Source organism: Lepidochelys kempii, chromosome 9 (genome assembly GCF_965140285.1).
Source record: "Lepidochelys kempii isolate rLepKem1 chromosome 9, rLepKem1.hap1, whole genome shotgun sequence".
NCBI lineage: Eukaryota > Metazoa > Chordata > Testudines > Cheloniidae > Lepidochelys > Lepidochelys kempii.
This window is the reverse complement of record NC_136388.1, coordinates 48,440,065-48,456,181: the sequence shown is the minus strand read 5'-3', so window position 1 is coordinate 48,456,181 and position 16,117 is coordinate 48,440,065. Positions and strand designations below refer to the sequence as shown.

The 16,117-nt window shown below is 42.2% G+C and overlaps 1 protein-coding gene across 11 annotated transcripts in view; it reads right to left on the bottom strand.

The window, feature by feature from the left end:
* The window catches only part of STAG1 (STAG1 cohesin complex component), a 380,321-nt gene that overhangs the window by 194,027 nt on the left and 170,177 nt on the right, over positions 1-16,117 (bottom strand). For all 11 annotated transcript variants that reach the window (XM_073360216.2, XM_073360219.2, XM_073360217.2 and 8 more), the window contains 2 exons: positions 12,801-12,874; positions 3,909-4,032 (listed from right to left, as the gene is read on the bottom strand). In XM_073360216.2, coding sequence (XP_073216317.1) covers positions 3,909-4,032; positions 12,801-12,874 — 198 coding nt within the window. The remainder of the gene's footprint in view (positions 1-3,908; positions 4,033-12,800; positions 12,875-16,117) is intronic.

The following is a 16,117-nucleotide window of genomic DNA, read 5'->3' as shown; positions in this document are numbered from 1 at the left end:
CTCTTCAATGAAACCTTTAGCTGCTTTCTTATTGGCTTCCAGTAAATGGTCTATTCCCAGGATATATAGGAAGCTTTCCTTTTCCTCTCTCTAGATTGGAGGATACCAGAGATCACTGTCTCCTCCTGTTGAGTAAAGATGACTTGGAGGCCCAGGTTATTCCTCTCAATTGCCAGCTGACTGAAAGACTAATGAAGCATGTAATAAAGTCAAAACGCTATTTAAGTCTCTCCGTCCATACCATTCCAGATAGCAAGTATTCTCAGAGGTGTCCCTGGAAGACCAGTCCCCTTTCCCATGACCAGAGGAAAAGCAATATGGAAGGGAACAGCTGATAAACACTCCAGTGAAGATAGAACTCATCAAAAAATTCAGACATCAGCTAGCACGCAGTTATTTAATTCAACTACTGATATGTGCAGGTGATGACAACCTTCTCATGGTTTGCCCTGTCACATACTTAGATATAACCAAGATTATCAAATCAGCATCCAAATGTCACTCAGCAAAACCCTGGATTGATCAAAGGAAATAGTTATCCTGCAAAAAGTGACTCCTTCCAGAGCCACTCTAAGAGAATCATAAGCCTCAGCCTTTCAAATTTGCCAGTTGAATGTTGAAGGTGCATCCCAATCTAATAGTAACTACCTAGCTTGCAATATGTATGCAATGCATGATCAAAGGCTATGTCAGCACTAGCAATTTTGTCAGTCAAGGGTATGAAAAAAAAAACACCCCGACTGATAAAAGTTTCACTGACAAAAGCGCTAGTGTGGACAGTGCTATGTCACCGGGAGAGTGTCTCCTGCCAACATACCTACCGACGACGCTCAGTGGGGGTGACTGAATTATGCTAGCAGGAGTTCTTTCTCCCACCGGCATAGAGCAGCTACACAGGAGACCTTACAGCAGTGCAGCTGCAGCGGTACAGCTGTGCTGCTATAAGGTCTGTAGTGTAGACATAGCCAAAGATATTACTCTGCAAGAAACCCATATCAAAGATGACATCCAAGAATCACGCTGTCATATTGCCAGCTACAATCTCGTCACCTCTCCCATCACCCAAAACTTGGTCTTGCTATATATGCAAGCAGGACATTAAGGATTATGACAAAACAGATGCCAGGGGCAACTCTGGAATCTTTACCATCTCAATAAGAATCAACAATATAACAGTAGTTAATGTGTATAAATCACAGAATGTTGACGAGCCTTCTCCCCCATTACCTACAGCCTATCACCTGGTTATATATGTTGGTGATTTCAATAGCCACCACGCACTGTGGGGGCTATGTTAGTAATGATACTGCAGGCAAGGCACTTCTGGAACAGTCATCAAATGAAGACATCTAGCTCCTTTTCAGTGTGAAAGACAGAGAGAGACACTTCTCATTCTTCCCATTGGAACCCACTGAAACCAACCAACCTAGATCTACTAGGTTTCCTCACCAAAGACTAGTTCAGAATCTGTCAGAATCCCTCCAAAAATATTCTTGGCAACTTTCCATGCAGTCAGCATCGACTGGTGATAATCCATATTGGGATTGGACTCCCAGTAATCATGTCATTGCCTAAATTGCAATGGGAGTTGCAAAAGGCAAACTGTCCGGGATTCACTGTGACAACTGAATCTACCATCTATGTGATTCCAACAACACCTGAAAATTTTGATTGTTTCATCCAAATCATCTAAATAGGCATAAGAAAAAACATCCCTTATGGCCATTGAAAAGGATATACCTTATTGTGGAATGAAGAAAACAGAAAGGAGTGCCAAGTGTTTGCTTATGTAAATATTCAACATCCTTACTAGAAGAAAAGGAGTACTTGTGGCACCTTAGAGACTAACCAATTTATTTGAGCATGAGCTTTCGTGAGCTACAGCTAATTGGTTAGTCTCTAAGGTGCCACAAGTACTCCTTTTCTTTTTGCGAATACAGACTAACACGGCTGTTACTCTGAATCCTTACTAGAGTCACTGAAGTTAGTGCACCGCCAAGGATGGACTGAAATGGTTGAAGCTCTGTACTTTACTCACTCCAGTTGCTAAGCTTGGATATTATTGCACCAGCATGGGCCTGCAAAGCCAGTAAAACAGTGAAATACTAAAGTCTCAGTTGATGTGACTGCAGGAATACTTCTTATGCACATAAAAAGCACCACAGGACAAGTTTATTGAGCGCAATGTGCGCAGAATACTCTGGCAAATAGTCATTTTACCACTTGCCTCTGCCCTGCTACCACTGCCCTTCACTGTTGAGGAGGTCAATAAGACCTTTTCACTCATGAAAGCTGGGAATGCTGCAGGACCTGATGGTGTTTTGCCAGAATGTGTTAAAAATCTCAGAGCTAAGTACAAAAAATGGCTGGCAATACTGTTCTCCAATATCCATTCCTCAGGGTTTGTCCTGAGAATCCGGTGCGAGGCTGCCAAACCTGGGAAGCTAACCGGTAATCCTTTACAGTACCAGCCTATCTCACTCCTCTGCATGTCATACAAGCTTATGGAGGGACTATTACTGGCAAGGATCATACTGCCTGTAAAAGCAATGCTACCAACCAAACAAGCAGGTATATAACCAGGCTGCAGCTGTACTAACCAAGTATTAGCCTTAACACCACACAAAGGTGGAATTCCAGTGAAAACTCACAACTGAGGCGGCTTTCTTAGACTTATTTGAGGCATACAATATGGTATGAGGGATATTATTGCCTCCTTCTAAAAGCCAGCAAAGTTATTCCATGCAATGCAATGATAAAATTCTTCTGAGAAGTTCTGACCAATCACAGATTTCATGTTTTCCTTGGTGACCAGGTCAGCAGGCCATGCACTGTCAATGATAGTCTACCACAAGGATCAGCCCTATCACCAATTCTGTTTAATATCTATATGAGCAACCTTCCTCAAACATCATCACAGAAATTTGTCTGTGCTGATGACATTGCTCTGACTAAAACCAAACCCCACTAAGGTAGTTGTATCAGCATTTAATCTAAACAATCAAACAGTAGACCAGAATTGTACTTGGACTTCTGTGGCCAGTAGATAAGATACGATCCTATCCCAAAATATTTTGGTGTAACCATAGACCAAAATCTCAAAAAGCACTATACCTGAAAAATATCCGTGATAAAATAAAGATGCGTATAAATCTTATCCAAAAATGGGCAGGAATGACCTGGGGAGCTGATGCAAAAAATTCTACGGACCTCTGCAGTAGCCCTTGTCAACTATACTGCAGAATACTGCTCACCCATCTGGGCACATAGCTCCCTCACATCACTTGTCAACTCTCAACTTAACACAGTCATGCATATCATTACAGGCATAGTAAAAATCAAAGCCACAACCGTAGCTTCCTGTACTGGTGTACATGCACTCACCCCAAATTTGTTGCAACACAGGACTCCTGCAGGGGTCCCATCATATTTGAGGGAACAAGGATCTCCCAATACAGGAAGACCTAAATAATATCTGAAGACTCTGACTTAAATCCAGAAAAACTTTTTGGCTTGCAGTGCAAGAGCTCAAAGACTCAGGGTTTTTCCCCCATGAAAATCAGAGGCAACTAACCGCCTCCATAAATGGAAACTGAGATCCAAACCTTTTTGTGAGTATGGAAATGAACTTCAAACTATGCGACATCGTGTCAGCCAACGTCCCAAACAATCATATTTTAGTAGTTTCTCTGTCATCCACTCCATGTCACCTGAAGCAATCAACTGGATTACCAGCCTAGACCTGGACATCTAACATTGCTGGTTTTAAGCTATACAAAAGATGATGACTACAGAAATATATCAGTCAAGAAATAAATGAAAGGAAGAAAAATCAAAAGGTGATATATTGAACAGGAAAAGAAAACATTTACTTTTCCTGGTGTCATACTCTGGAAAATATTACTTACCCTGTCATGTAGTGTCCAACCGACATATTTTAAATAACTATCATTCAGGAAGGCATCACTGTACATTTTCATCCACACTCCAATTTCCTCAATACAAACAGCTCTAATCTCAGCAATAGCATCACTAGAGAAAAAGAAAAAAAAATAATACTCTTTAACAAGATTCTAATCAAATACAATTTTCCCTCCATCCCCATTAGTCTAGTGACAATTTACTAGCACCTTATAATACCACAATATTTATAGGTCTGTTTTTACTTTCTCCACCGTATCCATACTCTGATTTTGTCCTCTTTTATCCTTGTGTTCAACTCTGATGTCTCTAAACTTATCCTCAAACACACCAACTTATCAGTTTCATCCCATCCCCTCTGTATTTAAGTATGCTGTTTTTGCCATCCTAAAGAGAGATTTTCACTCTACTCCAGTCCTCAATTACTCCATCTCTTCTTCCATTATTTCAAAGTTCCATAAGTAGCTGTCGATCTTAATGTCTTGACTTCGTCTACTCCATGTTTCCAACATATGATCTACAAAGATCTATCTGGTTGCTTGACTCTTTTTTTGTCTGGATACTTCTATAAGTGTTCAGGCTCCTTTTGTGAAGAGGAGCCTGAAAGCTTGGAAGCAATGAGGAGGAATCAATCTAGTTTTTTTCAGCCAGAGAACCCTGCTCAGATCTCCATTCCTGAGATGAACGTGAGGAACTGGAGGTGCTGGATGACTCCAAGGTGGGGAGAGAAGCTGAAGGTTGCAAAGCCACCAGGTTTGACCCAGTCCTATGATTCATTGCCTGCAGAGAGACCAAAGGAGCCGATGCAGGGGCAAGCCACAGGACTGTATACAAACTGATCACATGAGAGAGGACCAGGGATCTTCATTGCAGTCAGGGAAGTTGTGGATGTGAACACCCAGGTTGCAGCCCAACCTACTGGTCTTGGGTGGTTCTATGGGTCCCATCTGCTGTGATAACTGGGTTTAAAAACTTACCCTAATCGTGAGCTCAACTATAAAAAGTGTGTGAACATTCATAAAGTGCGAGAATAGCCTATAATAATAAACAATGATGAGAAAAGTTCCAAAAGGGAGAGAGAAAGACTGTATTAGTACAAACAAAAAGGCCGACAGATATAATTCAAGGACTGAGTAAAGGTAATAGCTGGTAAACAAGAACAGTGTGAGACCAAAAATTAATGAACCAAAATCGGTATGTTGAAAAGTGGTTTTATTGGAGGACAAAATAATGAGAGGATGAACCATTCTGCCTACCACTCCCTTAAACAAAATTAATATAGATGAACAGATGGAGGTTAACACGATGCTGGCTGATGGAAAGGCAAGAGAAGAGAAAGGAGCAAGCTTCACCATAATGGTTGCCACACCAACAGTCTCCTGGGAATCCAGATCTCCTTCATCATAATCCTGAAAGATGCCCTGACCAGACCCGGCCAGAGAGATGGAGCCAGATGACATTGCCACCTCCACCAGCTTTGGCTAAATCCTGAATACTACTAGAGATGTGAGACTTTGTGTGTGTGAGTGTGACACATTAGAATCATAGAATATCAGGGTTGGAAGGGACCTCTGGAGGTCATCTAGTCCAACCCCCTACTCAAAGCAAGACCAATCCCCAATTTTTGTCCCAGATCCCTAAATGGCCCCCTCAAGGATTGAACTCACAACCCTGGGTTTAGCAGGCCAATGCTCAAACCACTGAGCTATCCCTCCCCCCTTTGAAACACCTGTGTGTGTTCTTTTCCTTCCCCATTTATTTCTTCTCTTATATCCCTCTCCTTTTTCTTTTGTCTAATGAGAGTCTGGCTCACCCATTGAAGACTGCATATTCTGTAACACTGGTATGAGTCATGACCAAAAAGGCAACTAAAAACAATATCCTAAACACTTCAATGCTAGTAAAGTTTGCCAGGTCTCAGAGTGGTTGATTAGACCATGTGCTGCATCTGTTTTTTTCAGTAATGAGGATGCAAGTGAAAATCAACATCAGAGACAGAAGCTGCATTTTCTCTTTGCTATTCTTTTCTCTCCCCTTTAATAAATTGCAATTGGTATTCTATTATTTAACAGTGCAATAAAAACTGTGATTAATCATGATTATTTTTTATCACGATTAATTTTTTTTAGTTAATCACATGAGTTAACTGTGATTTATCGACAGCCCTAGTTTCTTTGTAACATTCCTCTGTACAAAGCCTAACTCACTTAGGCACTATGATGTAATTGCCTGTCTTTTACTCTCAGTACCATAAAAGACAAACAGACTCTGTGATTTACTGAATTCCTTGAACCTAGTAAATAACACTTCCTTATTCACTATCTCCAAACCATTCATGATTTCATAGACCTCTATCATATCCCCTCTTAGTTTTCTCTTTTCCAAGTTGAAAAGTTCCAGTCTTTTTACTCTCTACTCAGATGGAATCGTCCCATACCCTTAATCATTTTTGTTGCTTTTCTCTGTACCTTTTCCAATAAGTTATCAGTACTGAAATCTTCCATTTCACTTAATATTAAAAGAGAAGCCAGTGTAAAGGAGTAGAATGACAGACAACACCCTGTGTTGCTACACAGACAGGCTGTATTCCAAACCAGCTGAACCTTTCTAAGGTCTAAAGTTTCATTCCTAATTAAACCTGGAAGTCACCAATGCATAGATTACTGTGACCAAGTATGAATCCATCAGGACGGGGAAGAATGTCCTAGCTAATTGTACATAGAAAAGGCATTTTTTTGCCATCATAACTACCTGTACATGGAGTGAGGAGACTAAAAGGACCCCAAGTCTACAGACCATCTTGATCATCTGAGGGAAGAAAGCTTTAAGGCCATTATAGGGGCGGAGAGTTCTTTGAAGCGCTTCCCTCTCCTCACCAACATCACTTTCTTTTTGCCTGGGTTTGGCTTCAGTCAGCTACCCTTCATTCAAGTTTGTATGTTCCTTGGGCACCAGCAGAGCTGGGGCAGCTGGAATTAGATGTAATGCATTACGTTGTCCACATACTGCTGGCATTTCAGTCTGTGTCATCTCACTATCTCTCCAAATGGCTCCATACAAACTGAAGAAACTGGAGAGAGGATGGATCCCTGATTAACTTCACAGGTAAGGGCTTTGCAGACAGGCAGAGGAGCAGCCTATTATCACCCTCTCAACACCTCTGTTAAATCTATATAGTGAGACAGCAGAATCCCATGATCAATGGCGGCAAACATCTCATAGAGCCAGCTGTGTGAATACTGGCATATGCCCCTTGTCCGCAGACAAGAAGTCTTCCATCAGGTTTCTCCTTCCCAAAACAACACTGACAGAAACAAGGGCTTTCGTTGCTGGCAGCAGCATGAGAATGTGCTTGGATTGACAGGAGAGTCTTTGAAAAACCATCTACTCTTCTCCGCTATCCCTTAGCAGCAATGGCAGCTACAGTTACTTCCCACCACCGTCACCAGTGGGAGATGGGCCAGTAAGTCAGCTTTAAGTGTTACTCTTCCATCCAATGGAGTATGGAATTTTTTTGTTTTTTTACAGGCTATACCACCACAATGTGTGGGTGGGGGTGAGGGCTGCAAAATCCCTCAAAACTGCTACTAGCAGAGAGAAGAGCTTTTTCCTCCCTCTGTTTGGTGACAAGACCACGACCTCCCATCTTCATGTTAGTTACGTAATTCAAAGCCTAAAATACCTCTGTGTCCCCTTTCTGCACTAAAAGAAGATGATTTGCAACCTCTGACTCCTCCCACATCATGACACCAACATAATGCTAGGGAGTGTCAAGCAAACCTCTCTCATCCAAGGTATCTGGTCCAGCAGTAGACCAACACTTAATAAATCCATTACACATCAGCTTGCGTTTCTACTTAGATGGATCTGGAGTTCTCATTTAGAGCTAATGAAAAGGCACATACCAGCACACTCTGATTCTGCTCTCAGACCAGTTTTAGGGTTAGGATTATGCCCACTTCAATGGTATAACTCTAATGTCTTTACAATGAGGTGTCAGAGCACAATCAAGCCCAAGAGCTTCAGCTTATGCAGTTCAATGTCAGTGGGCAGAGGAATTCTGTCGTTCATAATCTGGTTACCAATAAGATATCCATGTTCTAGTCTGCACCATCAAACCTGGCTACATAATGCCACAGATCCAGTGCCAGCTCATCTCTTTCACTGTAAACTACTTGACAAATCACAGTCCCAGACCCTGAGAGGTAAGCATGGAAGCAGGATAGCCACCTTATTTCCATCACAACACAAATGCAAAAAAACCCACCTCAAATCCTTTGAATGCAGTATCATGCTCATATCCCCACTTAACCCACGACCCTGGACATCCTCTTCTCTACTTCGCAACATATCAGAGACCTGCTGACCTTTCCCTTGTGCCCCTTCACATCTTCATTCACTCATCCTTGCCCTCCAAGCACTTGGCAACTCTCCTGTTTTTCCACAGTGCTGCTTTATAGTGTTGAAAGAACCAAGCAGATAGTAAATGAGGCTATGTGGGAGACAGGAACAGAATGTGGATGTATGGGGCAAAAGAAAGCAAGGCTGTGCATAAAGCCTAGGGGCAAAAGGGTTGTTTGTAGAGAAGAGGGCTGTATTAGGGAAATCAGTGCTATTCAAAGAGGTGGGGGGATCCCAGACCCTGAGTTGCAGTGCCTCTGTCTTTTAAAGGCTCCCCCTACGTTCCTGCTTTAGCTTCCCACAGTCAAGCTGAGGCAACATTGCCATGAGCAGCCTTTCAAGCACCATGCCTTGACATCAAAGGCCTGAGAGCCTACCTCCGACACCTGCCTAGTTCACAGCATTGCTCTTCCTAACCCAAGCCCCTCTGCACATAATAGACCTCCATAAGACCCATGCACATGTCTGGTCTTCTCCCTCTATTCTAACATTACCACTAAATTCCTCTGTCCACCTTACCCAGGCAGAAACCTCGGATTCCCCTTCCCCTTGTCATCTCCAATCAACTTGCACAAAGCCTGGGAAACAAGCAGGGAGAACTGGAGGTCCTGGCAAAGTCAGGGAATTATGATGTGATTGGAATAACGGAGACTTGGTGGGATAAGTCGCATGACTGGAGTACTGTCATGGATGGGTATAAACTGTTCAGGAAGGACAGGGAGGCCAGAAAAGGTGGGGGAGTTGCACTGTATGTAAGGGAGCAGTATGACTGCTCAGAGCTCAAGTATGAAACTGCAGAAAAACCTGAGAGTCTCCGGATTAAGTTTAGAAGCCTGAGCAACAAGGGTGATGTCGTGGTGGGAGTCTGCTATAGACCACCGGACCAGGGGGATGAGGTGGACGAGGCTTTCTTCTGGCAAGTTGCAGAAGCTACTAGATCACATGCCCTGGTTCTCATGGGCGACTTCAATCATCCTGATATCTGCTAGGAGAGCAATACAGCGGTGCACAGACAATCCAGGAAGTTTTTGGAAACTGTAGGGGACAATTTCCTGGTGCAAGTGCTGGAGGAACCAACTAGGGGCGGAGCTCTTCTTGACCTGCTGCTCACAAACTGGGAAGAATTAGTAGGGGAAGCAAAAGTGGATGGGAACCTGGGAGGCAGTAACCATGAGATGGTCGAGTTCAGGATCCTGACACAAGGAAGAAAGGAAAGCAGCAGAATATGGACCCTGGACTTCACAAAAGCAGACTTTGACTCCCTCAGGGAACTGATGGGCAAGATCCCCTGGGAGAATAACATGAGGGGGAAAGGAGTCCAGGAGAGCTGGCTGTATTTTAAAGAATCCTTATTGAGGTTACAGGGACAAACCATCCCGATGTGTAGAAAGAATAGTAAATATGGCAGGCGACCAGCTTGGCTTAACAGTGAAATCCTTGCTGATCTTAAACACAAAAAAGAGGCTTACAAGAAGTGGAAGATTGGACAAATGACCAGGGATGAGTATATAAATATTGCTCGGGCATGTAGGAATGGAATCAGGAAGGCTAAATCACACCTGGAGTTGCAGCTAGCAAGGGATGTTAAAAGTAACAAGAAGGGTTTCTTCAAGTATGTTGGCAATAAGAAGAAAGCCAAGGAAAGTGTGGGCCCCTTACTAAATGAGGGAGGCAACCTAGTGACAGAGGATGTGAAAAAGCTAATGTACTCAATGCTTTTTTTGCCTATGTCTTCACGAACAAGGTCAGCTCCCAGACTACTGCACTGGGCAGCACAGCATGGGGAGGAGGTGGCCAACCCTCTGTGAAGGAAGAAGTGGTTCAGGACTATTTAGAAAACTGGATGTGCACAAGTTCATGGGGCTGGATGCGTTGCATCCAAGAGTGCTAAAAGAATGGGAGGATGTGATTGCAGAGCCATTGGCCATTATCTTTGAAAACTCATGGCGATCGGGGGAAGTCCCGGAAGATTGGAAAAAGGCTAATGTAGTCCCATCTTTAAAAAAGGGAAGAAGGAGGATCCTGGGAACTACAGGCCGGTCAGTCTCACCTCAGTCCCCGGAAAAATCATGGAGCATGTCCTCAAGGAATCAATTCTGAAGCGCTTAGACAAGAGGAAAGTGATCAGGAACAGTCAGCGTGGATTCACCAAGGGAAAGTCATGCCTGACTAATCTAATTACCTTCTATGATGAGATAACTGGTTCTGTGGATGAAGGGAAAGCAGTGGACGTGTTATTCCTCGACTTTAGCAAAGCTTTTGACACGGTCTCCCACAGTATTCTTGTCAGCAAGTTAAAGAAGTATGGGCTGGATGGATGCACTACAAGGTGGGTAGAAAGTTGGCTAGATAGTCAGGCTCAACGGGTAGTGATCAATGGCTCCATGTCTAGTTGGCAGCCGGTATCTAGCGGAGTGCCCCAAGGGTCGGTCCTGGGGCCGGGTTTGTTCAATATCTTCATTAATGATCTGGAGGATGGTGTGGATTGCACCCTCAGCAAGTTTGCGGATGACACTAAACTGGGAGGAGTGGTAGATACGCTGGAGGGTAGGGATAGGATACAGAGGGACCTAGACAAATTGGAGGATTGGGCCAAAAGAAATCTGATGAGGTTCAACAAGGACAAGTGCAGAGTCCTGCACTTAGGATGGAAGAATCCAATGCACCACTACAGACTAGGCAGCAGTTCTGCAGAGAAGGACCTAGGGGTGACAGTAGACGAGAAGCTGGATATGAGTCAACAGTGTGCCCTTGTTGCCAAGAAGGTCAATGGCATTTTGGGCTGTATAAGTAGGGGCATTGCCAGCAGATCGAGGGACGTGATTATTCCCCTCTGTTCGACATTGGTGAGGCCTCATCTGGAGTACTACGTCCAGTTTTAGGCCCCACACTACAAGAAGGATGTGGAAAAATTGGAAAATGTCCAGCGGAGGGCAACAAAAATGATCAGGGGACTGGAACACATGACTTATGAGGAGAGGCTGAGGGAACTAGGATTGTTTAGTCTACAGAAGAGAAGAATGAGCGGGGATTTGATAGCTGCTTTTAACTACCTGAAAGGTGGATCCAAAGAGGATGGATCTAGACTATTCTCAGTGATAGCAGATGACAGGACAAGAAGTAATGGTCTCAAGTTGCAGTGGGGGAGGTTTAGGTTGGATATTAGGAAAAACTTTTTCACTAGGAGGGTGGTGAAACACTGGAATGCGTTACCTAGGGAGGTGGTGGAATCCCCTTCCTTAGAAGTTTTTGAAGTCAGGCTTGACACAGCCCTGGCTGGGATGATTTAGTTGGGATTGGTCCTGCTCTGGGCAGGGGGTTGGACTAGATGGTCTCCAGAGGTCCCTTCCAACTCTGTTATTCTATGATTCTATGAACTTCCTAACATCCCCACATATTTCTGTTCACACCCCCCAGGCAGCCCTACTGTTACCCACCCACTGTTCTCTTTTTGCCCAGTCTGCCTCAAGGCTTTCACAGATGACCAAAATGCATCCGATGAAGTGAGCTGTAGCTCACAAAAGCTTATGCTCAAATAAATTTGTTAGTCTCTAAGGTGTCACAAGTACTCCTTTTCCTTTTGCAAAATTTTAAAGTTGAACAACATGTTTCTTTATGACTAAAACAGTTGAATTCCACAGTTTCATATCCTGGAAGCTTACTTCGCAAGTTTACATGTTTTTAAACAATTAATTACAATGTTAACATATTATCTTATCTTACATAAATAAGCCAAGCAATCAGTTGTAAAATAAGGAACAAATTCACCAGTATGCTCCAGCTGCTTTGCACTATCTGTGATGTGAAGCAGTCATAAATTAATTTTAACTAGCCATTGTAAATTAATTGATTTGCACTGCTCCAAATTAGCACAAAGCTGCCAGAACCTGCTGGTTTTTCTGGCTCTAAAACTTATTTAAAGTTTCCCCCAAATTCCCAAGTAAAAACATTGTTAAATTGGAATTAAGATGGAGAGTACACATCAGTAATTTAAGGACAAAAATCACTATAATAATGTTTGCAATTGTAGCTAAAACAAGAATTACAAATCCAGGAAATTTAGAGTTAAGGTTAAACTTAGAAGACATCCAAAATGTTAAGGCATTTAAATGGATAGTGAAGGCACCCAATTAACTTTTTTGCTCTGTACAACATGAAATAACCATATGCTTATTATTATTATTATGGCATTTCAGTCTTTGTGGTCCCACCTTAGCTGAAACGGCTTTTTAACAGTGGATTCATTTTTTTCATTTTTTCTCCCCTATGGTGTTACTTAGGACCAAATTAAGGTTGTCTGGGTATCTTATTTATTTGGGTAAAAAAGGGAGACACCTAAATTCTCTTTCTTAACTTAAAAGATTATAATGGTTTTAGTTTTGTTTCAGGAGGACCTAGAATGTTACACCACAAGAAAATCAACATAAATTTTTATTGAATTCAGCAAATAAGGCCCTCTACAATGCTCATTCTCTTACCGGTATCTATGAACAAATATGCCCTTAAAAATAGAGTTCATCATATTTTCGATTTCATCTTGGTTTTCTTGCAGCTGCAAAAAAGAAATAAAAGATCACTAATATTTCAGACTGGCATCCTGATAATTTATAGTATTAGCATCCTGAAACATTATACTACTTGATTTGAGAAGTATGCTTCATTCAAAGGTATTATAATTTGCATTTCTCTTCTTCCCAATAGGTATAAATAAAAACATTTTATACATATATAGTGCCTTCATGGAAGGAAGTTAACACATTCTACAAACATTAATGAATTTAGACTGAGAAGCAACCCTTTGACTAAGTATGAGCCCCCTTTTTTGCAAAGAAAATTGAGGCAAGGAGAGATTAAGTGCCCAATTCTGCTGACCACCTTCAATCTTCATTTAAGTAAATGGATCTGCAGGTGCTCAGCATCTCTGGAAATCATAGAATGACAGAATATTAGGATTGGAAGAGACCTCAGGAGGTCATCTAGTCCAATCCCCTGCTCAAAGCAGGACCAACACCAACTAAATCATCCCAGACAGGGCTTTGTCAAGCCGGGCCTTAAAAACTTACAAGGCCTAATTATGAATTTAAAAGAATAAATTTTTCAAACTTGTGGCCCCAATTCAGGAAAGCATTAAAGCATCTGCTTGACTTTAAGTATGTGCTTAACTGCCACTGACTTCAATGCACATGCTTAATGTTAGGTATATGCTTAATTGCTTTACTGAATAGGGAAACTTTCTAGAATTGGCACCTAGGTGCTTAGAGTTGGGGCTAGTCCCCTGACACCCAGCCTTGTGCCCTAATGTGAAGATCTACTGTAAAAACAGACTCTTTAAAAAATGGCATAATGGGGATTCATGTTTATTCTCCCTTATTGATTTCTGTATCAAATATGCTGATTTTACAAGTAAAAGAATTGCTTTTCTGAGTTCCTGTTCTGAAAACTCATCCCAGGGAAGAGTTCAAATGAATTATTAATATCTTGCATGTCACCATTACTACTATTAAATCTACTGACAAATTATGTCTTCCAATTACACCTGTATAACTCTGGTGTTTCCAATTGGGATTTACAGGTGTAACTAACTGGAAATTAGTAAGTAATTCTACTGATCATGTGCAAAAGTGAATAAAATCCAGCTCACTCAGTTTCAGCTGTGTTGGCTTTGCATGACTTAGGGCTTCTCTACATACAAAACTATAGATAAAGTGGCCTATCTCCTCCTCTCCCAAATGTCAATACAGTTATAATGGTATAAATATGTTTATGTCACTACATCTTATTCCCATATGGAAAGAGGAATAAGCTACATTTGTATAAGCACATTTATACCAGTATAACTGCATCCACTCTGGATTGCTCCTGTATAACCACAACTAAAAAAGTATCCCTCAATTGATAGAATTACACCAATACAAAAATTGTATGTAGACCAGGCCTAACACGAAAAAACAGTAAAATCTTACTTTTGTCACTAAATTAAGTAAATATGACCCAGATTACACAAAAAGAACAGATCTGCTGAGAAAGAAGGTGCCCGTTTTACATAGTCCTTTTTCAAGGCATAACTGCCTTTACCACACAAAATCATAACTGTTCCATCAAAAAAGGCATTAACTCTTCCTTTTTATCATTCACAGCATTTCTTAATATCAAAGTATAACACTACAAAGTGCAGGAATGAAAATATTTCATGTCTTCTATATTGTGGCTTTGTACTGGATTGCCAGTACAGATTGCACAGATATATATATAATAATTAACATTTTTTTCATAGATTCAACATACGAAGGCCAGAAGGGAACATTATCATAATTTAGTCTGACCGCCTGCATAGCACAGACCAGATAATTTCAACAAGTGATTTCATTTATAATTCTTAGCATTTCTATACTACCTTCCATGTGAAGATCTCAATGTAATTTGTACAAATGAATAGTTAAGCCTCACACTTTAGGGTTGCCAATTTTGGTTGGACGTATTCCCGGAGGTTTCATCACATGACATAATCTTTAATTAAAGATTAATATTTAATTCCTGGAGGCTCCAGGACAATCCTGGAGGGTTGGCAGCCCTACTTCCCTGAGAGGAGAGAAATCATTATACACCACCTTATACATGGAAAAACTGAGGTACACAGAAGTTAAGGGCTAAATTTTCAAAAAAATGCGCACACAGATCCCCATAGGCACGTTTTATTCCACAGTGCAAGCAAGGGATAAGTGCAAAAGGGATAGTTGGGCACATACAGCCCCTGTACAAAAGGATGAGTATACACAAAAGGACAGGATTGTGGGCATGGCTTCAAGGATAGGCAACACAGTATTTTCGAACTCAAGCCAATTTAGACACACAAATTAGACGATTAAGCACATGAATCCGCAAAGGCATAGGCTGTGCTAGTTTTCAATCAGCACTGCCTTTGCTGACCTCATATCCTATACTAAAGAAGCAGCAGCTGAGGCACAAGACCCAGACAGTCAGTCACATGAACAGAAATATATGGCTGGAGTCAACCTAGATGAGGCAGAAGAAGAGAAGGACAATGAGGATAAAGATGAGCACAGAGCCCTGTCCACTCTGAGGAAGAATTGGAACCCAAGGAGGAATTCTGAAATGAACTGTTAATTTACGCAGAAATGAGGTAAGTATTTGTGATGGAGTGTTCACCCCACACAAGATTGGAAGGGGTTATTGGGCCTATCTAACTGTCCAGGCTGCACCTGAAGGAGGAGCCAGGGGACAGGGAATTGATGAAATAGGGAGGCTTATCTAGACAGGAACAGTATAAAGCCCTGAAAGCAGAAGGGGGCTGTAGGAAGTAGGCTGCAGTAACTCCCTTGGAGAAGGGAACTGGGAGGCTGGCAAACCAGGGGGGAACCAGGAAGGTAGAAAAGGCTCAGGGGGAAAGCAGAAAGGTAGGACAATGCAGGCCTTAGCTGCTGACTGGAGGGCCCCTGAGCTGGAAGCCAGGGTAGAAGGCGGGCCCTGGTTCCCTTAACAGCCCCTGAGCACATGGCATAGACCAGGCAAAGGAAAGTGGACTGGCCGGGAAAATTTGTTTTGGAAATACTTTGTGGGGCACGCAAGGGGGAACTACATAGTGACCTGGAAGGAACGCTGAGTCATGAAGAGGAGGCTGTGGTTCCCAGAGGGAGATGGGCCTGGGAGTGAGAAAGGACAATAGGTAGGGACACCACCAGAGGAAGGCGACACCTGACAGAGCTAATCCCCAGGAGGAGGCACCATCAACGGTAAGTGGACCCCATGACAGTATCAAAGAAAAGTTAAGGATACA